Consider the following 24403-nt stretch of genomic DNA (forward strand, 5'->3'; position numbering starts at 1 on the left):
TCCCGTGGCGCAGCGTTGAGCGTTGGCTGGCAACTGACGACATACACACGGCGGCGGCATCATTTATGAGATAAATGGCCTGCTGCCGATGAATAGGTACACATACTATTTGAAGTGGAAGCTGGTACGAAGAACTTTCCTCAGGTTTAATAGAGGCCTCTGTCTGTTCCAAGGTCAAACAGAGTCCCCTCCCGAAATGACAAATACAAAATGTGGAAATAATTCTAAGTACGTTTGCATTGCTAAACGCCGTCAAATGTAGGCCCTTCTACGTAAATAACACTTGAAAACTCGAGCTATAAATATCGGAGAAATAAATACAGAAATTAGCTTTGTTTTTGCCAAGCTCAAGATTTATTTGTGGCAAATTTGGGGCGAGAGCTTTTCGGCAGCACGTGTGCGACGCTTCGCGCAAATCAATATAAATAATCTGCGATAACAAAAACAATGCCAACTCAATCGAAATTTAACAACCAACTCAACCATAAACAAGTTTCAACGCGATTACGGCTCTCAATGTCTAGATTGCACACACGCAAACGGTAAACCATTGGCCATTTTCCGTTTTATTGTTCGAGATACAGCAAAGGCATGTTTTAAAACTAACCTATTGCGGCAATCACATGGCACCGCCAAGTAATATAATACGGCACACAAATATGATACATACATATGCAGGTAGAAATGGGCTATTTGTCCCTGCAGAGCCCCGTGCAGCAACTAAATAAACAAAGCATTGTAGAACCCGATGCAGATTAGATCTCTAGATAAATCGCATGTGTAACATTGTCAAACAGATGACAGCGTGACAGCGTCCGCAAATATTGGAGGAGCAGTGCTGTGCTCCGAGATAGGGAATTTCAGCACCGAGTGCAAACATGCTTAAGACGCAATAAAAAGAGGCTAAATATGCAAACAAACCGTGGAGATTTAACACAAAAGCAGTGTCACAAAGCAAAGAAGCCCGATATTTTATTGCGGGCCCAAAACAACAGGAGCGATAAGAACGATTACTTGTTGCTCCTATGATTAGATTAAAACGTGTAAGCTGAGAGGTTGCTTATGGTGGCGGGAAATCGAAACACCACCCCCGGACACCCTTAACGAAGCATCTAGAAGCGAACACGCTGGGCTGGCTCTGGCTAGCGGTGACCTAAAATCGGGAGAGCTCTTTGTTGGTTGTTTGCCTGTTCATGTTCTCGCTGTCTCGCTTGCACGCGCAGTAAAGCATCAAGTGCAATGGCGAATCGAATGGAATTTTCCCTTGTTTATTGTACGTGTGTGTGCGTGCATTTTGTGACATAATAAAAGCGCGAGTCTGATGGAGCCTAAGTGCTGTTGTTTCTTCTACCGTCTGTAACTGTAAAGTCAGGAGACTTTCAATTGCTTGCTTCTGTTCACATAATTCCAATTAGAAGCGAAAGGGAAGCAAGTAAACAAAAAATAACAGCGCATATGTGTGGAGCATGTGCGAGGCGTTGCCATATTGTTCAGAATGGATTGGCGACTAAAGTACTTAATTGTTATATAATCTCGAATAAGCAGACAACGGAATTAGAATAAATCGAACTAACTATAATAAGAAAAAATAAACAGGAAAACAGATAGATCTCCCAAAGACCGACGCTGTAAACAGGGTGGCAACCACGCAGGCGACCACGAAAAGATGACTGGAAAAGAAAATAAATATCGCAAAACATAGTTAAAAAGCAGAAAGCAGAAAGGCGTTTTTCTTAAACGAATTATTTACTTTACTTACGAAACATGCTACAATCATTTGTGTGTACAAGATTGGCAGATTTCTTTACTCATTTCTTCCATTGTTCTTCTTAATTTGTTATTGCTGTGTGCGTCACACATTCTTAAAAAGTACCAACACTTATGTAGATTGGTGAGTGTGTATAAGAAAAAAAACCAACACCAAAACCGTAATTTTGTTAGCAGGTTACACCAGCTACTTCACTACAAACCACTACAACCATAGCTACATGCCACAAATTGGAAAGGGGTCGTGGCGCACTGTTTTACATTATCTTTCATTTTGCACTACAAAATCGATTTATGCACACTTTCTTCTGTATGGCACCTTGGAACCATTACTTACAGTTTATTATTCATACTTGATGGCATTTTTACACTTAATGGTTGCAACTTAAAGCACAAAGAACGATTGAAATGATATAAAACTGAAGTTTTGATACGGAAAAATTCGCTGTTCAGTTCAGTTGGAAAAACTGCCTACGAAAACGTAGCACCTGCCTTGATGTCCACAAAAACACTTGGAAGATTTTGATAGCCTCACAATGGTTGCTTTGCTTGATGTCAGTGTCGATAAAATATAAAATACACCCGTCTGACACTCAGAAATACACATTTGCTACATAATGGAAGATAAAAAAGGGTATGGACAACAGGCAAAACGGCTCAGAAACGCAATGCATGCAAGGTAAAATCCACCCATTTTGACCAATATACCTTGAAGACAAAATCGGCTTAGCCCACTTAAGCCCCCCTTATTTAATTAGGTGAACACCTTGAGGGAAACGGCGGTAAATAGTGCTGGTTGTGAACTCTTCTTGTAGATCCATCCTATCCTTTTAACTTACAAAAAACTCCACAATATCTTTCACCTGAATTGCGCTAAAATTCGCCAAGATTCATAATGCTCGTGGAGAGTATTTTAATGTCCAAGTTTGGAAGTCAAATTCGTCGATTTGGTTATTCGATTTGATATGACTAGCTATTTCATTTTATGCATATGATTAGTTTGTTGTAAGTATATCTCGATCCCGATACCTATTCTTGGTCTATTGAATCCACGAAAATTATGAATCTGGAAAAATTCTAGTGCAGTTCAGGTGAAAGATATTGTGATCATCCGCGTATGTTCCGAGCTGCTATGAACAGAAATGTATTTTTTCAAAAAATTTGTTTGCCAACGTTCCAATAACCGAATCGGACTACGTCAGCTGTTTGCACGAGTCCGAAAAGTAAAGAAGGCACAAGCTAAGTTGCCCTAGTTATGGTGTAAAATTTATGTTGTTTATGTTGTTTTTTTTGGGTAATTTGAATATTGTATTTGAATATAAAATGTTATCACAGATACAATTATGTTTTTTGCAGTTACTGTTAGAGCAACTTATACAACAAGCAAAGGAAAAACGAGGGGGAACGTTGTGAGTTGCTGCGGACACCGCAACTCTACGGTTATACCCGATACTAAGTCAGTATGGCTCTCCTCCGGCAGACGCCGCTAATATTAAACGACACGACAAAGAGTGCGTGCGAGAGAGACAGAAAATCAGTCTGAGCGTGACGTCGGGCGCTGCGTAGCCACTGCAAATTGATTTGTTCCTATTGGCTATAAAAATGATCTGATCTGATAGATATGGTCATTATCTATGATTCTGCGTTTTTAGTTTTCTCGAATGTGGAATATTGTGGATGCAACAGATTTTCGTCCTTTGTGGGGGCGGAAGGGGGTGGGGCGAAATTTTGAGATACACGTTTTATAGTAAGATCTAACAGGAGTGCGGATACCAAATTTGGTTACTCTAGCCTTAATAGTCTCTGAGATTTTTGAATATCCCCAGATTTTCGTCCTTTGCGGAGGCGGAAGGGGGTGTGGCGAAATTTTGAAACAAACTCGTCTCAGTCCGATATATTATTTATTTATTTATTAAATTAACAAATTATCTGTTAATAATGGTACTTAGTTACTAAAGGCAGAAAAAGATAAGTTAAAAGTTAGCTAAATTTAAATGATTATAAATATTGCATGCAATTAGTTTAAGAGACAGTTCAGGGGATAGGGTTAGACAGAGGGAGTTATAATTATGGCATAAAACCCTAAAAGGTTCATGATCAGCATAATTAGACCTACATATGGGTAGACGGATAGGCCTAAAAGTACGGGTAGGTCTGGATGGAACGGCCAAGTCAATCTGACCCAAGAGAGTTTGGGAGTCAACAGTCCCAAGAAGGAGCTTGTGCACGAACATTACGCCATTGCATATTCTGCGATGGTGCAACGACGGCAGGTCAATAAGATTTAGCCTAGACCGGTAGGGTGGCAAGATTCTACCCGAGTCGCAGTTAAAGTTCCGAAGGGCAAAAATTAAAAATTGCTTTTGCACGGATTCAATAACAGCCTGCTGCTCTTTATACTGCGGGCTCCACACACAAGAACAATACTCCAATATAGGACGTACTAACGAGATGTACAATTGTTTCGTAACGTACGGGTCGTCAAACTCCTTGGACCAACGCTTGATGAACGCTAAAACACCCTTAGCTTTATTTACAGTTGCAGCTATATGGGTGTTGAAACACATCTTATGATCAAAAAGGACTCCGAGGTCATTTGAACTCGAAATTCGCTCAAGGACATGATTTCCTAGAACATATGAGACAAAATGAGGAGCGCGACGGTAAAATGTCATAAGTTTGCATTTGGAAAGGTTCAGAAAAAGAAGATTAGTTGAACACCACAATAGTAGTTCACTTAGATCAAGTTGAAGGCGTGTGTGCAAATACCAATCAGAGTAAGAAAGACAGATTTTGACATCATCAGCATACATTAGTGTAGTAGAGTATGTTATAACTTGAGGAAGGTCGTTCACAAATAAAATAAACAGAAGCGGGCCCAGATGACTTCCCTGTGGCACACCTGAAGTAACATTAACAGTATTTGACAACACGTTAGAAAACAAAACACGTTGAGTACGGTTAGAGAGATAGGACAAAATCCAATCTAGAAGATTCGTTGGGAACCCTAATAAGGAGAGCTTTTGAATAAGCAGAGCATGGTTCACAGAATCGAATGCCTTGCTGAAGTCCGTAAAAACTACATCCGTCTGCAAACCAATTTGAAAACCACGGTGGATTAGGTTAGAAAACTCAAGAAGGTTAGTCGATGTTGAACGATGTCTGAAAAAACCGTGTTGCGACGGAGATATCAAGCTGCAACAAAGATGTTGCAGTTGCCGGGTGACCAGGAACTCAAGAAGCTTCGGGATGGCGGAAAGCTTTGCGATACCACGATAGTTTTCAATGTTTGATCTTGAACCTTTTTTGTGAAGCGGAATGATGTAGGACTCATTCCAAATTACTGGGAGACAAGACTGTGCCAAGGAGAGGTTGAAGAGAAAGGTCAAGGGCTTGCAAAGGGACTGGGCACAGTGTTTTAAGATGCAACTTGGTACCTTATCTGGACCCGCAGAAAACGATATGTCCATAGATGACAAACCTTCAAGAACAACGCTTTCCTCGAAAAAGGGCAGAAAAATACTGTTAGCTTGAGGTAGCTGGTACGGATACGGAGTGGATGCGTTGTAAATATGAGACGAGTACGTTGTTTGGAAAAAGTTAGCGAATAAATTTGCAATACCAACAGCAGAAGCTTCTGTTTTGTTCTGGTAATGAAGGGACGGAGGAAAAACGTTTGACTTGCGCTTAGAATTAACGAACGAATAGAATTTTTTAGGATCACTACGAAAATTACTACTACATTGTGAAAGGTAATGATTATAACACTGACTATTGACGGCAAGGAACAGAGAGCGAGCGGAGGAGTATAGAGCTAAGGCCAACGTGGAGCCCGACTTCTGGTACTTTTTATAGAGCCGGGATTTATTATTTTTTAAGTATGACAAATACTTGGAGAACCAGGGAGGCTTGGACGATACAGGTACAGTGATATCTGGAACAAACGTATTAGGAGTGTGGATACCAAATTTGGTTGCTCTAGCTTTTGTAGTCTCTGAGATCTAGGCGCTAATGTTTTACTCTAAGCAAAGCCGCCTATGCTACGTGTGTGTTAGAGAGAGACAGGGCGAGAAAAAATGAAATTGTTTTCTTGATGCTGGCTATAATAATAATACGATCCAATTCAGATTCCGCAGTCTTAAAGATATGGTCATTCTCTACAATTCTACGTTTTTGGTTTTCTCATATCTTTAAAATTGTGGATGCCACAGATTTTCGTTCTTTGTGGGGGCGGAAGTGGGCGGGGCGAAGTTTTGAAATATTTTTGTAGCAGTGACATATCACAGAAGTCTGGATCCAAAACATCGTTGCTCTAGCTCTTATAGTCTTTGAGCACTAGGCGCTGAAGGGGACGGACAGACGGACAGACGGACGGACGGACGGACAGACAGGGCTCAATCGACTCGGCTATTGATGCTGATCAAGAATATATATACTTTATGGGGTCGGAAACGATTCCTTCTGGACGTTACACACATCCACTTTTACCACAAATCTAATATACCCCAATACTCATTTTGAGTATCGGGTATAATTGCGATGATTAAAAAAAATGCGTGCAATTATATTTCCAGGTTTCTAGGATGGGCAGGTCGACTGGGTGTATTCTGACCAGCCTACGCCGGTATCTGGTTTTCGCAAGACGCCTTGCAAATAAATTAGGTTTGCTTAAGAGCTTACAAATATGGCTCTTCGTTAAGGTCCTTGGCGATGTCCCGGCTACGGATATACCACTAGCCAGAACATTTTCTGGACAATTTCTGCTCCTCACGCTACGGATATGACTGTCGAAAGTTAAACGTGCATCCAGTGTAACTCCGAGGTATGTGTGATTCCTACGCTGCTCCACGAGTTTCCCAAGCAGTAAGACACCAGGGCTAGAGCCCATTCTAAAAGTTATCAGGGTTTATGGAGATATTTCATCGGCAGGCCCAGTTTTTAAACAGCTTGAAGTATTGCTGTAGATTGTCTGTGCCATCATAGACACAGCTAGCCCCCGAGAGCCACAGCAAATGTTGCCACCTTGAGGGTCTGCCTGGTTGCCTTCGGACCTGCGGCGACTTCAGTATCCTTCGTAGGATGCAGCCCTGAAACATTTTGTAAAAGATCGACAAGGTCTATGGCTGTTGAGGTCTCCCGGTGGCTTTCCTGGCTTTAGCAACAGGATTATTTGGGCACAAGTTGTCGTTAATGTAGCAACGAGAGGCAGGTGGTCGGAGCTGGGGTCATGCTCTTCACGGATGCTAGCTGATTGCTGGGAATAGAAATATGGATCGATATATGGAGAAGTCTTGGCAGGAGGGCATGGATCTCCGAAACGGTGGGTAGAAGGTGGGACTTCCTGTCGCTAGAATTTTTGTCGAGCAATTGGTTAGAGCGTCATGCAGCGCCAACCATCTGTGATTGCCCCAAAGCCTGTGCTTCACATTAAAGTCTCCTGCACCCCAGTTACGACAGAAGATTGTCGAAATCAGTGCTTGACCAGGGAATCGATGGGGGCAAATAGGCTGCAGCAATGAAACCATGACCGCCGCAAGCTGAATGTGCTCCAATTGCACAGAACAATTGGTAGTGGGAAATATCCTTCCGAACGAATACAGCTGCTCCTCCTCTGGAATTGTTGGATGGGTGGTCAGCTCTGTAACACTCGTATCCGTGGAGCGTGTAGTTTTTCCCTGGGTATAGTTAAACAAATAGAGCCAGCCATTAGTGTTGTGAGCCAGGCTACGGGCGTTCCAGAATCCGATCCTCAGGCCCGACAGCATTATGGTTTTCAGAGAGATTGTGGGGGTAGGGGTGTACCTGCGTTACGCAGTTCGTCGAGGGATTGTAGGATACCTGTTGCTGCCGTTTTGAGGTCCGCTACTAACCTCTGCAGTTCCATAAGAACCTGAGCTATGGAGTTCGTATCCATCTGCGGTTCTGTAGGAGAACCGTGGGCTTGTAATCCGGCTCTGCCGAGTAGTGCCGGCCTGTTGAAGGATACGCTGTACGGCCAACGAGGGGACATTTCTCACCTTTCTAGCACCTAGGTTTTGCGGAGAGACGTTCATGGCGGGTTGGTGATTTTGATCTTGGAGGATCTGTCATATTCTGCAGGCTTTCCGCTGCAGTTTGAGCATGTGAGGTCGTCCTCGGTCATGGCAGAAGGCAAACAATTAAGATTCGTTTCGTTTTATAAAAAACCGTTTACTTTTCATTTCATCAAGGAAAATGTTTTCGTTTTGAAAACGAAGAAATCTTGCGGAATTTGAAACTGGAGCATAAATATATGTTATTATACCCGATACTCAAAATGAGTATTGGGGTATATTAGATTTGTGGTAAAAGTAGATGTGTGTAACGTCCAGAAGGAATCGTTTCCGACCCCATAAAGTATATATATTCTTGATCAGCATTCGATTGAGCCCTGTCTGTCTGTCCGTCCGTCCGTCCGTCTGTCCGTCTGTCCGTCCCCTTCAGCGCCTAGTGCTCAAAGACTATAAGAGCTAGAGCAACGATGTTTTGGATCCAGACTTCTGTGATATGTCACTGCTACAAGAATATTTCAAAACTTTGCCCCGCCCACTTCCGCCCCCACAAAGGGCGAAAATCTGTGGCATCTACAATTTTAAAGATACGAGAAAACCAAAAACGCAGAAACGCAGAATTCGTAGAGAATTAAACCAGATCGACCAAATTTTGTAACCATATTGAAGATATGAGAAAACTAGAAGCGCACAATCATAGAGAATGACCACATCTACCAGATTGCCGAATCTGAATCAGATCGGATCATTTTTATTGCCAAAAGGAACAAATCAATTTGCGGTGGCTACGCAGCGCCCGACGACACGTTCAGATACGTTCAAACACGTTTTCTGTCTCTCCCGCACACACTCCTTGTCTTTTAATGTAGCCATACTGACTATGTATCGGGTATAAATGTAGAGTTGCGGTCGCGGAAGCATCTCACAACGTTCCCCCTCGTGTATTATATGCTCGTTAGCTGCTCTTTGACGGCTTGTAGATTGTAGAAGCTGCCAGTGTTAATCGAGGTTTCACATCTGTCAAAAAATCCCACCGTTCCACCGGGTGCTGCCACGCGAAAGATCCCTACTTGAACCGATATATATTTGTCGATAAGTATCGCATATTTTAGGTCAGCTGTTGAACATCTCTTGAATTGTGCAATAGCGGGAACTTCTGATATTTTCCGTTTTATCTATTACAATTTTAATATGAGTGGGCTTAGAGTACGCGGCTTGTTGGCCCTCAGTGCGACTGCCTTGGGAGCTTTTTACCTAGGCTCCCGAACAGAACGTCTCCAGCAGAGCAGCGATGTTTTTCCGCGTTTGCCTGGACTGCCGACATTTGGGACAGTTTCAGCCGCTAGTCTTGTGGCCTCCAATGTGAACCTGACTGCAACGCCGTCGCGAATCTCGGAGATCATGAAGTTTGGCTTTCCAGGGCTGGACAACGTGCGCTCCCATTCAGACTATGTGCTCTCCTACGACCGACGCAATCGTATTCCGCATTGGGTGTTTGAGCACCTCACAGCGGAGTCAGTGGCAAAAAACGATTCTGTGGATCGTTCGAAATGCGACTTCAAACCAGATGAGAGCATACATCCCTTCTTCCGATCACAGAACACGGACTATAGAAAGTCTGGCTTTGATCGTGGTCACATGGCTGCCGCTGGCAACCATAGACTGCACCAGAAGCACTGCGAGGAAACCTTTTACCTGTCGAACATGGCGCCCCAGGTGGGCCAGGGGTTCAATCGCGACGCGTGGAACTCTCTGGAAATGCACGTGCGCAAGCTAACTAAGAGTTACTCAAATGTGTATGTCTGCACGGGTCCACTGTACCTCCCCCACAAGGAGGATGACGGCAAAATGTATGTCAAGTACGAAGTCATCGGGTCCAACACCGTTGCCGTACCCACTCACTTTTATAAGGTTATCGTGGGCGAGGCGGCCGATCACAAACTACACATGGAGGCATACGTAATGCCAAACAAGGTGATTAGCAACGACACCCCATTGAATGTGTTCCAGGTACCACCAGAGACGGTGGAGCGGGCGGCCGGACTGCTCTTCTTTGATCAGATTAACAGAAAACAGCTGGCCAGCATCAACGGCAGGAAAGTTTGAGTTTGAGCCAAAGTTTAGTTGAATTTTAGTGTATTTGTGTACCAAGGATAGCTCCTTTATTATATAATTTTTGTTCTTTTCAAAAGAATTTAGTTGTTGATTAATAAATTTAAACAATTAATACAGATAAACATAAGTAGATGAGGCGATTCGCGGGTGTTCGTGAGAAAATAGCAAAGCGAAGGGGATGTGTGAAAAATCTATGTCTGGGTGCTGATCGATGTGTGTTGCGTGGCGAGGGCACTCAGAAAGTTCTCTACATGCTACCATCGTTCTTGGATCGCACGTCATCGATCTTGAGTATCATTTTGACGAGCTGGGTGGACAACAAGATTTGCTGTTTCTTCGAGTTCAACGACTCTACAACATTGTGGCTCTTCATGTCCGAATCGCCGGTCAGCATGCAGTCAACACCCAAGCTAGGTTTCTTCTCAGCTACCTGACTGGCCTTCAATTCCGACAGCGTTTCAATCGGATGGAGACCGCTGTTCTCGGCCAGGGCCAGGGGAATGCTCTCCAAGGCCACGGAAAAGGCGCGGAATGCGTACTGCTCCAGGGTAGACAGCTGATCGGCCTCCTTGGCCACAGCCAGGGAGCAACTGATCTCTGCGGCTCCACCACCGTACACAATACGCGAGTCCTTGACTAACGAGCGCACCACACAGATCGCATCGTGGATAGAGCGTTTGGCCTCGGCAATGATCATTGCGTTGCCTCCACGCAGAAAAATTGTGACTGCCTTTGAGTTTTTGCACTCCTCAATCACAAGCATTTTGTCCTTCGACGTGCCGAAAGCTAAAAGTGAAAACATAAATCAATTATAGTGTCCGAGACATGCGCAAGCATCGAAACTCACCCATCTCACGCACGAGACCGGCTGATCCGAGCTTTTCAGGAGTCAGCTCCTCAAACCGCGGAACAATGCGACCGCCAGTTGCAATAGCGATGAGCTCTATCTCAGGACCACCCACCCAGCGTACTGCGGGGAGATCCTGCTGCAGCAGTAGATGGTTGGCTTCGTCGTCAAAGCCCCACTGACAGATGGCCAGAGTGGCACCGGCGTCTTTCACTTGCTTGACCATCAGCGTAAACTTCTCCTGCTCGTACTCGCGCAGCGCCCTGTAGTCCTCGGCAGAGGTAACGTCCAACTTATGCTTGGTCTTGGGCTTGGGAGGCTCAAATGGGCAGGTGAGGATGGCCAGCTTAACATTTCTCAACTCTTTGGGCATTTGCGAGTGGCTAAGAGTCTTGTCCACAATGACGCCCTTCACCAGCATCGAGTCCTCCATGCGACCTCCGACCTTAGTCTCGATCTTGATGAGCTCAAAGTTGACATCCTTCTTTTCAATATCGGCCACATTGAGAACAGCGTCTACTGCCATCTCGGCCATTTGACGATGGCATTTGTTCACAATCTTGCTTCCCAGCGTGGTCATAGCTATCTGAATGAGTGGCTCCTTATTGTTAGGATCCACGGGGAAGGGTTCAGCAATTGCATCGAGTTGCTTAATGGCGCACTGAGCAGCCAGCTCGAAGCCATCTGCAATGCGAATGGGATGAATGCCACGGTCGATCAAGCTTTCTGCCTGCTCTAGCAGTGCACCGGCTAAGACAACAACGCCAGTGGTGCCGTCGCCAATTTCATCGTCCTGCGACTGCGACAACTGCACCATTAGCTTGGCAATCTCGTGCTCCACCTCCATCAGTTTCATAATAGTGGCACCGTCATTGGTGACAGTCACATCGCCATCAGAGCTGACCATGATCTTGTCTAGACCCTTCGGTCCCAGAGACGTCTTCACAGTCGAGGCGATCTGACGTGCAGCCATGATATGCGTCTGCAAATAACACCAATACCCAGAAAAGATTATTAATTACGTATCTTTCACCAACCATAAGTTTTCACAGTGCGCGTGACTCAGCTAGCGGCACGCTGCGGCGTTCTAACGGCGAACATCTGTGCGGCTTTTTAACCTCAAAACTGACAAAATGACGTCAGTTTGATGCATTTTATACTAAATAATATAGCTGAAGGAAAAAATCGTTTCCAACATCCCTGTCCACTCCACTGGCAGGATAAGTTGAACACTTTTCTGAATGCATTTTACTGTCTCTCATAAAAATGCCGGCTGTAATGAACATCTGGAACATTCAGCAGGCGATGCGTCATTTGATGCGGAAGAAAATACTACAATTCACTGGGAAAGACCTTTTGGAATCCTTTTCTTGTAATTCATTCCTTTTAAAAGGAGGTTTGTCCACTTGGGACAATGGGATCCTAGTTTTCATTTACCTTGATGGCATCTGTTCCTGTGATGCGCTTCTGGCTCTCCTGGTCACGCAAAATAATGAAAGGCCGACCATATTCGTCAAACGCAAACGTACCTGGGAAGGCGTTCATGGTTTTTAAGTTTTAACGATCGCGGATTTCTACGAATTTTCGAGATTAAATTTTTCTTCAATCTTATACTTTTCGCTTTTAATTTCGTTTTCCGGAGCCAGTGTGACCGCGGATTTATCGTTAAAATATACCGTCCGACCCTCAGAAATATACCAAAATATACCGTCTCATTTTAAAAATGTACCGTCAATATACTGACGACTTCAAGTTCTATTTTACATATTCCTCGTTTTTGATATTCCGTCGAATATTACTAGCTATATAAAACATTTAGCCATGCCATCATAATTTTATACGATTGATGAATCTATTTCCTACTTGATTGGACTATTCGAAATAATTTTTTCATTCATTTCATTTAATAATCTTAAGTCTTAATAAGACTTATTAATAATAATAAAGTCTTAATAATATACTAATCCCTAACATCACTATCGTCACTAACGATGTCGCTGGGATTTTTTAACAGCATTTCAACATTCTCGCAACCGTTGTTCTTCCTTAGACCTTGTCTCACATATAAAAGATTTGAAACATTTATATTCTTAAATCTATTTCTTGTATTTGTTTTTAAAAAAATTCTTTCACATGATGCATTCGAAACTGGCAATATAAGCAGTACTTGTGCAAATTTTAAAATTTTTCCATATTTTAATTCATTGTTGAAATCTTTTATTTGTCCCAATGTATACCAGAAATGGCCAGGACTTTTGTGCGTTTTTAATAAACTAAAGAGCCTCATCATTTTTTAAGAGGACAAATTCACTATCGATACCCTGCGGATCTTTAATAAGTTGAGGAAATCTTAGGTCATGAAAATTGGCCATTGACTATGTCTTCAGGGTTTAGGAATGAGAGAAGTTCAAAAACCTTCTCGTTAAAAGGCAACCTTTTCTTTAATTGTATACTCAACTCGATCAAAAATTACTGTGCTCTTTGGAAAAATGCATATTTTTCATTTCTTTCTAATTTTGACATTACATTAATGCCCAAATTAATTTTTTGTCTGTTAGACATGGGGACCGGTTAGGCCGGTTACTTGTAATAGAGCTGCTGCTGTCGGCTGGTACTTCATAGGTCCTCTTAGGGATAAGAGGGATTAAGGATTTCTCTTCTTCGGGAGGTTTTCCTAGGCATTGAAATGTCAATTGCTGAAGATAATCCTTTTTGGCCCTGCTCTTTTGGCGCTCTTTTTCGAGCTGCCCCTGCTCTGGCGCAAGTAATATTTCCTGCCGCTGCTTGTCGAATAGGTCTTTGCGGTCCATGATCTCCTGATCGCCAATAGTAAGGCAACTCGTTGGGGCCGGGTTTTCTTTGCTTTGTACAAACGGATTATACGTAGGTGGAACAAAAGAGGAAACAGAGAAAACTTACGCCCCTCGATAGGTGGCTGTCCAAGTCATCATGGCTGTCATCATTTTGAGTGATTCCATAGTCGTCGATCAGAGCCTCATCTAAATAGTCATCAATGCCGACCGAGGTCTGCGACGAGTTAAGCGAACTGTCCTGGTTGTAGTAGAAATCCTGATCGGAGCGCTGATAGCGCACAGTCTGCAAAGGACAATGAGATTAGTTGCGACCACACGCTGATCCAAGGGTTTTCAACCAGAACTCACCATCTGCCCTCCTCTGGCCCTCCAGCGCCAGCTTTGTTTTCAAAGATGGCTGTACGCTCGGATGCTAAGCCAGACTTGACGCTTGCCCCAGAGACAGGAGCTATTTCCGTGGATACCGCCGCTGAAGCGGTGGGCTCGAAACTCTAGGCCACCTTGCTGACCGTCGTGGATTTTCCCGGAACTGGCGGCTTGGCAGTTGCAGTGGCAATGGTGGCATTGTCAGTGGTAGTGGCATTGGCATTGGCATTGGCAGTTGCAGTGGAAGTGGCTGTAGCAGTGGCAGTGGCTGTTGCAGCAGTGGCGGTGGATCATGCTAAAATAAAGCTTAAATATATACAGGGCTTATTTGAATGTATACTTTACTTACCTTCCTATTGTTTGATTTTCATGCGTTTATGACTTCTACCATTTTTCTGCTTTTGCTCATTGCCGCGCGCAACCTTTGTGTGTGTGTGTGTATGAGTGTGAACGAGGTACTCAAAGAGAAACAGGGTATATTGAAGTAATGAAAATATATGTAACAGCCTGAAGAAAGCGTTTATTCTTACATTAACACGACAAAAAATAATATAAATAGTTGACATTTTGTCAAATGTCTTTGAGTTTTTCTCTCCCTCTATCTTTGTCCACACACTCAAACAAATTGACCTATTTTTCCCTCTCTCTCACGAGTCAAAAAAAAGCGCAAAAATCAGTTGATGTCGAGCTGTCGTCGTGAAACTTTTTGCGGATAAGTGCAATTATATTTTTGACAATGACAATGCCTAATATTACTAAATTATTTGAGAAATATATTTTAGAGCATGGACAGAAGGCGAGCCGCTTAAGAGGAATATTAAGATACATCGACCCAGTGGACCAATGCGCGATAGTAAAACGGAACTATCATAAAATGTCCGGAAACGGACTTAGAAATGATAAAAGTCCGGGAGCGATGAGTGAAGTCTCGCAAAATGCTCGCAGACGGACTTAGAAAAGAGCATTTACCGGACGAAAACCGAGTGACGACAAAGTCTCGCAAAACTATCACAAACGGACTTAAAAACGGGTGAAAAATGGACAGAAAAGTGAAACATAACGGAAAAAATAGCTAGGTACGGGTGAAGTCTCACAAAATGCTCGCAGACGGACTCAGAAAAGAGCATTTACCGGACGAAAACCGTGCAACGACCAAAGTCCCGCAAAACTATCACAATCGGACTTAAAAACGGGCACAATACGCAAGAAACGCCGGATCACGTAATAGAACATGAACGAACATGTCAAACTGCGGCCCGGCACTACGCCGCCGTTTTTTCGTTTTGTGTTATTTTGTGATTAAAAACCGCAGCAGAAGGACGTTAGTTAAGTGGGGAGTTAAGTCCAAAAAATAGTGAAAAAAAGTAAAAATCGGTAAGTAAATTATTATTTATTTAATAGTATAGTGCACAAAATTTGAGTTTGGGAGCAGTATAAGACCCCAAAAAGACAACAATCTACACATTCTGTGTATATATTTTTTTCAAGCCATCTTCTTGTGCATCAGGCAACCTGCGTCAACGAATATAACAATTTTCGCTGGAACTCACTTTGCGCACCATTTTTTTTATACACAGGGGAGTACTAATATTAATAAAAAATGCCATTTAAATGCCGGAAATATATATGCGAATCGAAGCATATCAATAAAAGTACATCGAACATTAATATTATTGAAGAAAATGCAGCAGACTTTAGTTTTCCAGAGCCATGTAATGATCTTTCAAATGTTTAGTTCAGAATTTCGAATCAACCAGTTTTAATGAGCGCCTAGGTCAGTGGATGTCCGAAAATAATATTAGCAAGAGTCCGAAAAAATTCCAGGGCTACCACGAGATGTTCGAACTTTGAAATGCACGCCACGTGGGGTTATTAAAAGGAATGTGGCTCCAGGAAGCTATGTGTACTACGGTGTAAAAGACGCGCTAACTGATTTTCTTAGTAGTTTTTTTATGAATCTGCAAACGTTAGCTTAAATATAAATATGTATATTGTTTATTGTTATAATAAACATGATAATATTTTTACAGCGGGATTTAATGAAAGATTTTCGATAGAGGACGCCGATTTCGACCGAATCACGCAAAAATTCTTCCAGTACGCCCAGGACTTGTAAGTAAGCTATACCTTGTGGTAGTAAGTTAAATATTACGTATGTATGTATATTATAAAGATATATATTTTATCCAGACATACACACTTGATCATAATAATAGGTACACACATCTACGTAAACTTTAACATAACAGAAAACGGTTTTATGCAATATATTGAACTTAAAATTAGTTCTCAATTATTCCTTAAGTATTTTTTTTGCAATCAAATCAACTTAATTATATTCTAAGATAATGTTATAAAAGAAAATAGATCCATTTGTACTTCAAAGTCAATATCTGGCTGCTCAAAATAATAGGTACACTTCAAGTATTGTTATGAAAAAAGTTTGTTAACTGATTATTATTATTTTTTTGTTGCCTAAGTGGGATTCAATAGTTAATATCCGATGTATCCACCTTTATTTTGTGTCACCTTTATAATTATTTTTGGCGTACTTTTAATAAGCGTCTGGCAGGTGTCTCATACCACAATTTTTGGACGCCTCGCATAATTTTGGATTATTTGAAAATGAAACCTTAGCTAATTTTGTTTCGTAAATCTCCCCACAAGCTTTTGATTGGATTTAAGTCGGAAAATTTAAGAAGCAACTTTAAAACGTCTGTTGTTTAGTCCTAAAAAAATTTGGTCAAAAGCTTGGATGTGTGCCTTGGGTCGTTATATTACTTAAACACCCAATGGAAAGTCATGTTTTCTTCAGCATAAGGTAACATAACTGTCTCCAATCTGGGTATGTATTGCTCAGCGTCCATTCTGTTCGTTGTCAGGAAAAGTGGACCCACGCCGTGCCAGGATGAGCAGCCCCATATCTTTAACTGGCACCTCCATGTTTGACAATTTCTTTTTGTAAAACATGGATCAAAATTTTTTCGTTTAGGGCTTCATAAGTAGTTATTATATAGGCACTTTGCTATGTTAGGTACACAAAGGAGGAATATAAATTATAGAGAAAGTAGAAAGGTTCAAGGGCATCGAAACCGTTTTTCAGGAAACACTTAAAAAATACCTCTAAACTATCACATTAGATTCATTGCAAAGGGATGGCCTACCTGTTTGAGGGTTGTTTGAATCGCAACACGGGACCAATCGTAAAAACACGTTCATTGACAGTAAGAGGGAGGAGAGAAAATATAAATGAGCGAAGGATCGATTTGAGAGGATTTTACATGGTTGAGAAGGAGGATTGAGATCGAAGGCAGTTCACATTATCACCGTTAGGTGGCGCCACCAAGTAGTGGTGTCCGCCACCTGTGCATAGGATTTGAGTACAAGATCAATGGATGTAAAATCAAAAAAACATCATTTGGAAATAAAGTAGTCCTTTATTTAACTGATAAGGACAACGAACCGCTTTGGATATTTTTACCTAAAAGTTATGTGACCAAATTTTCCACAAAAACACCCTTTAAGATGTTGAAGGAGCATGGAATCTCACATCTTATATATAAAGGAAAAGAGATGAATAGATATAGCACTGCCCATATCCAATTTATATGTAAAGAGTAAATAAGGAGTTCCCATTATATATATGTAAGAGAAGAAGAGACAACTATACATGTAAAGACAAAAATAAAGAAAAAGGTTAAGAATATACATATGTACATATGTAAAAAAGAGATGGCTAGATATAGTACTTATCATTTCCAATACATGGGTAAAGAAAAATATAAGGGAACAGAGCAAAGACGTGGATATAAAGAGTCCTGCTCTTTGAAACATTATCAGTAATAGATTCAAGAAGTCAGCTGCAAGATGCATGCCAATCAAATAAAACTTTTTTTAATGCAATTCGAGGAGATGATCTTCGAGGAGCACGTACAAATTCTTGAAAATTTGATGAGCATTTTGGAAGATCTGGAGGAAAAGGAGCTTCAGTACTCCAAGTTTGGCTTTCATTATAAGCTATGCCCCTGGAGTGATGACGATGCAACGGACGGACCTGACACATGCCTGTGTCATACCCTACCAAATAAGAAAGCAGAAGCTATAGACCTAATGTTAAAGTACTATAACTTAAATAAAAGAATGTATCCCAGCTCAAAAATTCAATAAACATCTTAAATGTCTCTGAAATAATATTGTGTTTTATTTTAAACGAATTTTCTTAAACATTTGTATTATTAACTTATCATTATAGTTAAAATCATTTTTCTTAAATTGTTTTAAAAAACAATTTAATGTTTTTTTGCTGCTTTTAAATATTCCATATAGGATACAGTAATGACCGCATGTATTTGAAAAATAACCTTGCAGTGGTTGTTTATTAAATGTAAACTTTATGGAATTTTTTTAAAAATTCTTTATTTTGAGGATATTGACCATATGAATCAAAAAATTCGGCTGAATATTTGTTTTCAAAGTAAAAAGCAACCCAATGAGTTCCTGAATGGCTTGAAGAATCTGTGTTTGCTATTATTAAAGCAGGATATTTCGAAATTACTTGAGGCAGCTGATCAGAGGGATAAACTCCTTTAAAAATTGTTTTTGTTTTTGAATGCTTGGAAAGCAACTTATCGATTTGCAATGTATTCATTTTTACAATAGAACACGAATATTTCTATGTTTATCAATATCAATCATTGAGTCATATTCACAGTATACCAGACAAGTAACTGCTTCTGTAAGAGGCTCCGAAAATCGTCCTTCAATTCGGATGGCTCCTTGTGATATTAAATTTGAGCATACAGTTGAATTGTGATGGTCTGCAGTTAGGTCAAATGCTAATATAAAACTATTTTTATCAAACATTTCCTTTGTAATTTGTAAGCCTAGATCATAATGTTTTATTCCACTTGATCTGAATAGCATATTATATCCTCTAGAGCTTTGAGCATTTTCAGAGTTCGAGAAATCAAACTCAAGTGCCTGCGATGGTACTTGTACTCCATTAACCAATAGATTAAAGCGTTGCATTTTAAAATGATCAAAATGGAAGGGGTTTAATGCCCGATTTCCAGAATATGATTTGTTTTTTACCATGCAAAAAGCCAAAAAATTGGGAAGCTGTCCAATAACTGCATTGTCAATTGATAATGTATTATTTCCTGGATATATTGTAAATGATTTTACTTGAACTTTGCTGTATGGATAAATGGCATTTTTAGTTTGTAAAACATGATGATGAGCCAATAAAATGCTCGGATTAATAGTTATGTGGTTCATGAATAGTTGGGCCTCCAATATTTTAAGATTTGATTCAGTTTCAGATACCATTAAATAAAATGCTGTTTTTTCAATGTTAAAAGTAATCCTCAAATCTACATTATTTATAAGCAGTTTTGGTTGATTAAATATATCTCCATGAACTTTTCCGAATAGTTCAACCTTATTACTGTTTTGAAAAATATTTTTGAGCATAATGGATCCATCGGTGTTAACGTATCTACCAGATATTAATTTACCATAATTAGGATAATAACCTTGAGTGGCTAAGTGACTTTCACTGTCATCACTACCATAGTTTAAAATCGTCGGCAAATACGATCTATAATGATAGTTATTATCACTCTGAGAAACCAAAATATTATTTAAATATACGGACGAACTTCTAAACATTGAATGCAAAATATTATTCACTTTTTCTTAGTTGCACAACAAGTCTTAAGTAAACACTTGACAGGTCTCGATATGTTTCCCCATTTCCTAAGCAAACGAATTCAATTGAAGAAGCACTGTCCAACGAAGCTATGGGGTTATATGAAACTTCTTCTGTTCTCAGAATAGAGCTTTGTGTAGGATGTGGCTCAAAGAGATCCAATTCGCTTTTCATACATTCAATATGGGTGGTCATTTTGATTTAGAAAAAATGTCTCTTATAGTTAATTTCTTTGTTGATTTTTTTTTTTTGGGTCTCGACTGCGTATTTTATATTCTTGAAAAGATATTTAGCATTTCCACAGGATTAAATGCGTCTACATCAGCTGCTTACAGCTTCAACTTGGTGCGCCTCCAGTGACGACGCTTAGCGTTGTACTTTCCACACAAGAAACACATTACATGAACACAATCGATTTAGAATATAATTACGTTACTGGTGCACAAATAAGTTAATTGGTAAAATTGAAGTGCTTTAATAACAAAGGGAAACCAAAGAAAATGGACAAGGCCCACAAAACATGATACCACGACTTCAGTACAAGATTTTCAGCTGTTTGCTTCCTTCTTTAGATGATAAATGAGATAGTTTTTTCCTAGACCTTCTCTTTTTATTCTTTTTACCTGCCCCATTCTGGAATCGGGTTAACTTATTAATGGCTTTATTTGACAGGTTTTGCAAAGCAATTTTACTATGTTCTTGGATAATAGTTCTTAAAGGTTTTTGACCAAACTCATTTATTACTGCCTTTCCAGTCTCAGAAGCTTGGTTTTTAATAGCGTTTATCCCCGAAAGGAATAGTGGTTTTATGTAATTAAAAAGACCACTAAAAAAATTCCCAATTCCTCTACCTTGTTGGATAACTCTGGGTGAAACATAAAGACTTCCTATATGATTCAACCCTCCTCCACACTGATTTAAATAATATTGTTGATAAGATTTCGTCATGGTGGTTATTTCTACTCTGAATAAATTTCCATCTTTACAGTATTATTTATAGCATTTCTTTTCGTTTGTTAAAGTGAAGGGTAACAAAAATTGGAATTGCTGAAGATTCAAATGGTACTTTATACCCTTTGGAATCGGTAATTAAGATCGAAATTTCTTTTGGAGACCATATTTCAATGGGATAATATTCAATATTGTTGAATTGTATAAGTTGCTCTTTTTCATTATAATGTAATACTCGAAGACATCGAGGTCTTTTATTTCCAACACATCTTGGTTTGATAATGTCAGTGTAAACAAAAATCAACCCATTTTGAAACTGTTCAGACTCTATTGACTCATTTGCAATTGTTTCGGGAACTCCTTTATAGTATTCGATGGTATTAAAATTTGGCTTAGCATGCTCCTCTCCATAACACCAAATTATTCGATTAATTGAAATGCTCAGCAAATCATTCCTTTTGTTTATTAAATTTTCTAAAAACGTTGTCTTACCAGATCCTGAAGGTCCGCAAATAAGCAATGTAAAAGGATGTATAAATTGCTTAAACATTTTTGGGTTATGTTTTATTTATTAATATTTTATAAATGTTTTCTAACATCTAAGATATTCTAATTACGCGTCTCCTGATCGCGCTTTTTGGCGCATTTTTTTTCTAAGTGAGTATCAGATCCGCAATAATTACAATAAACAACTTGTGTGTATCCGCTTTTGTGAGGATCCTTTTCAAACAAACGCTTAAATGAATCCATTTTAAACAACTAGTTACTACAAGTGCTGAATATAAACTGAAAATCTAAACATATGAGTCACTATTACAGTAGATAGCGTAGTTAGAATTTTCCAAGATAACAAATAGCTTAAATAAATTATTTAGAGCACATCTAAGAGGAATTTTTTTGTGGATTCTACAGTTTGTAAAAAAATTTGGATAAAATGTGAGACTTTTTCCTATATCGATATCAATAATATTATTTGTTAAATACTTAGATAAAAACTTTTTTTTAATTTCACCACGTACAATAACGGTGCTAAATCTATTTAGTGGTGAAAGTATTTCACCTAAACTTAAATATGATATTTCACCATCTGACCATTCCAATCCATTTATGGTTTGACGATTAATATTTTGTTGTTTAATCATTTCATTATCCAATTCATTCAGATGATATGGTGGTTCGATATGAAAGAAGTTTGGTGTTACTGTTCCGGTTTGTATAAACGCCAATTCCTTAATAAAAAGTTGTTTATTATTTCCAAAGAGATATTGAAAATCAACTATAACGCTTGAATTCCTGTCGATTGTGTTCATGTTGGTTTGAGATTTTGTAATAAGCTGGATGAGTCGTTGATGCCTATCTCCTTTATATACAGCCCAATTCAGTAAGAGTTCTTAGTTTAACAAAAGCATTCAACCCAAATGGACACGCTTCAATCAAAAAGAATTAGGTCCACTAGAAAGAAGCAGGATCACGAAGTCATTTTCGGTCTCGAATATTATATAGTACATAATTTAAAACTTAAATGCGGTTTTTCAACTACAAGAAAATTCACTCCAATGATATGGATGCAGCAAAGCAAAAAAAATTTCGTCGGTTTAGATAAAGATGAATGGATGCAATTGGTTACATACAAGGAGTATATCCAATTGAAACTTGATCAGTATGATTTTTTGATGCCTGATACAATTATAGACCATCCATTATTGCCCACAATTAAGTGTAATTTTAGATTTCGAAAATCAGATAAGCAGTATGTGTTTATAATAAATCAGTTTGGAAATAAAATTGAATTTGATAGTGAGTCCTGGAGATCGTTTTTAAGATTAGGCATTTTTTTTTACCACATTTTTATGTTGGAATACGATACTTAGGCAACAAATTATATACCTCTACTATAATAATATTATTCCTAAGTGTGCAGCCTTACAAAAATTTGATGTTCAACTAGCTGATTTAGACGGTACTTATGATAGAAATGTGCAAATAGATTTAACCCGTTTATGCTTTGAAATTTCCAAAAAAATGTGTAATCAAATAAAACGCGATGTTCTTGAGTATAAGCAAACACTTTTAAATAAGCAATCATCCCAACATAACAATAGAAAATAAAAACTATATTAAAAATGAGTAAGCAACAAGTTTTTAATGAAATACATAAGCCTGCTAGAAGAAATTTCATTCGTCGTAAATTCGTACAAAAGGGAATTAATGACACGTGGCAAATCGATTTAGTTGAAATGATACCATTTTATAAGGAAAACAAAGGATATAGGTACTTGCTGACAGTAATTGACACGTTCTCGAAGTATGCATATGCAGTTCCCGTTAAGTCTAAAACAGCTTTAGATGTTTTATCAGCATTGAAGAAAATATTAAAAATATCTAAACATAAACCTAAAAATATTCAGTCTGATCAAGGAAAGGAGTTTTTTAATGTAGCCTTCGGAGAGTTATTGAAAAAGAATAACATTAACCATTACCATACATATACACACCTTAAGGCATCTATTTGTGAACGTTTTAATAGAACATTAAAAAATCGTATGTGGAAAATCTTTAGTATGCAGGGTAATCATACGTGGATTTATACCTTGCATGACTTACTAAAAGATTATAATAATTCATATCACCGTACTATAAAAATGAGGCTATAGATGTAAACAAACAAAATGAAGAGTTTATTTTGAAAACAGCTTATAATATTTGTAAGGTATTTCCTAAACACAAGTTTTCCATTGGTGATCCTGTTAGAATAAGTAAATATAAAGGTATTTTTACAAAGGGCTATGATCCAAACTGGACAACCGAAGTTTTTAAAATTTTAAAAGTAAAGTCTACTAATCCTGTAACATATGAACTGGACTATAAGGGGGAAATGATCAAAGGCTCATTTTATGATCAAGAACTCCAAAAAGTTAAAGATGAAAATGCTTTCTTAGTGGAAAAAATACTCAGAAGGAAAAAAGATCAAGTTTTTGTTAAATGGTTAGGTTTCGATAAAACACACAATTCATGGATAGATAAAAAGAGTATATTAATATAATTAAGCACGCAAAATATTTATCAGATTTAATTTATTTTTGTGTATTTTTTACATTGAAATATAGTTTTAATTATACACAAATTAAAAAATAATAATATAATGTTAAATTTACTTATACCATATTTTGTGTATTATTACTAGCACCTAAAATATTTTTAATTTCATAGTGATTATGAGCTAATGTTGAAATATTATCAGGTAATATAAATCTTTTGTCATCCTTATAATTTAGACTTATCTTATTTACAATTTCAGTATAAATTTTATGACCTCTACTTCTAATAACTCTCTGTTGTCCATAATAAGTTTTTTTATGTTTAATGCATGTAGTAGTTTAAGTTGCTTGATGGCAACGAGTAACATTTATTTGATAAGTATGTTGGACTTAAAATTATAACAGCTCCAAGTCTTACAAGTATGTTTGTGAATAATTATATGCGTGTACGTCTGATGCGTGGCTGAACTGACAACTGACTGATCTCTCTCTCTTGCTATCGGCTCTCTCAGAGCCGATTACTGCTCTATCCCGACGACACGACGAAAACACGACCGCTTCGTGTCTCTCTCTTTCCTTCGTTTCCTACATTCGGCTGTCCTGACGGACCATTCGCCTCGGATGGGTCTAGCCAAGGTTTCATATATTCTGAAACTGTAGAGGTCTTATAGGGACCCTCAGTATCCCCAATCTTCTCGACTTCGTACCTTCCATGATTCTTTACCCTAACCACCTTATACGGCCCTAGATACTTTCCTTTTAGCTTT

The 24403-nt window shown here is 39.1% G+C and overlaps 3 protein-coding genes and 1 long non-coding RNA gene across 5 annotated transcripts; 2 read left to right on the forward strand and 2 right to left on the reverse strand.

The window, feature by feature from the left end:
* The first annotated feature begins 117 nt into the window (after positions 1–117).
* On the forward strand, positions 118–2344 carry LOC117187937. Its single transcript, XR_004472391.1, has 2 exons — positions 118–1891; positions 1945–2344. It is a non-coding gene; the product is annotated as an uncharacterized LOC117187937 (long non-coding RNA).
* A 6555-nt stretch (positions 2345–8899) lies between these two features.
* On the forward strand, positions 8900–10027 carry LOC117188077 (endonuclease G, mitochondrial-like). Its single transcript, XM_033391384.1, has one exon. It carries the CDS (start codon positions 8988–8990, stop codon positions 9900–9902), a length of 915 nt encoding a protein of 304 aa, XP_033247275.1. The 5' UTR covers positions 8900–8987; the 3' UTR covers positions 9903–10027.
* LOC108160411 (T-complex protein 1 subunit epsilon) lies at positions 9936–12408 on the reverse strand. The gene is made up of 3 exons (XM_017294406.2): positions 12196–12408; positions 10759–11740; positions 9936–10697 (listed from the first exon to the last, which is right to left on the reverse strand). Exons 1-3 carry the CDS (start codon positions 12301–12303, stop codon positions 10159–10161), a joined length of 1629 nt encoding a protein of 542 aa, XP_017149895.1. The 5' UTR covers positions 12304–12408; the 3' UTR covers positions 9936–10158.
* A 458-nt stretch (positions 12409–12866) lies between these two features.
* Positions 12867–14488, reverse strand: LOC108158324. Of its 2 annotated transcripts, none has more exons than XM_033392443.1 (4): positions 14287–14488; positions 13920–14232; positions 13678–13854; positions 12867–13615 (listed from the first exon to the last, which is right to left on the reverse strand). In XM_033392443.1, the coding sequence occupies exons 2-4, from the start codon at positions 13920–13922 to the stop codon at positions 13448–13450; spliced, it is 348 nt and encodes a 115-aa protein (XP_033248334.1). In that variant the 5' UTR covers positions 13923–14232; positions 14287–14488; the 3' UTR covers positions 12867–13447. The 2 variants fall into 2 exon arrangements, with proteins under 2 accessions (XP_033248334.1, XP_017146053.1); XM_017290564.2 differs by having other exon boundaries at positions 12867–13620; positions 14287–14482.
* Positions 14489–24403: the final 9915 nt, after the last annotated feature.

The sequence above is a fragment of the Drosophila miranda genome, chromosome 3 (assembly GCF_003369915.1).
Source record: "Drosophila miranda strain MSH22 chromosome 3, D.miranda_PacBio2.1, whole genome shotgun sequence".
In the NCBI taxonomy this organism is placed as follows: domain Eukaryota; kingdom Metazoa; phylum Arthropoda; class Insecta; order Diptera; family Drosophilidae; genus Drosophila; species Drosophila miranda.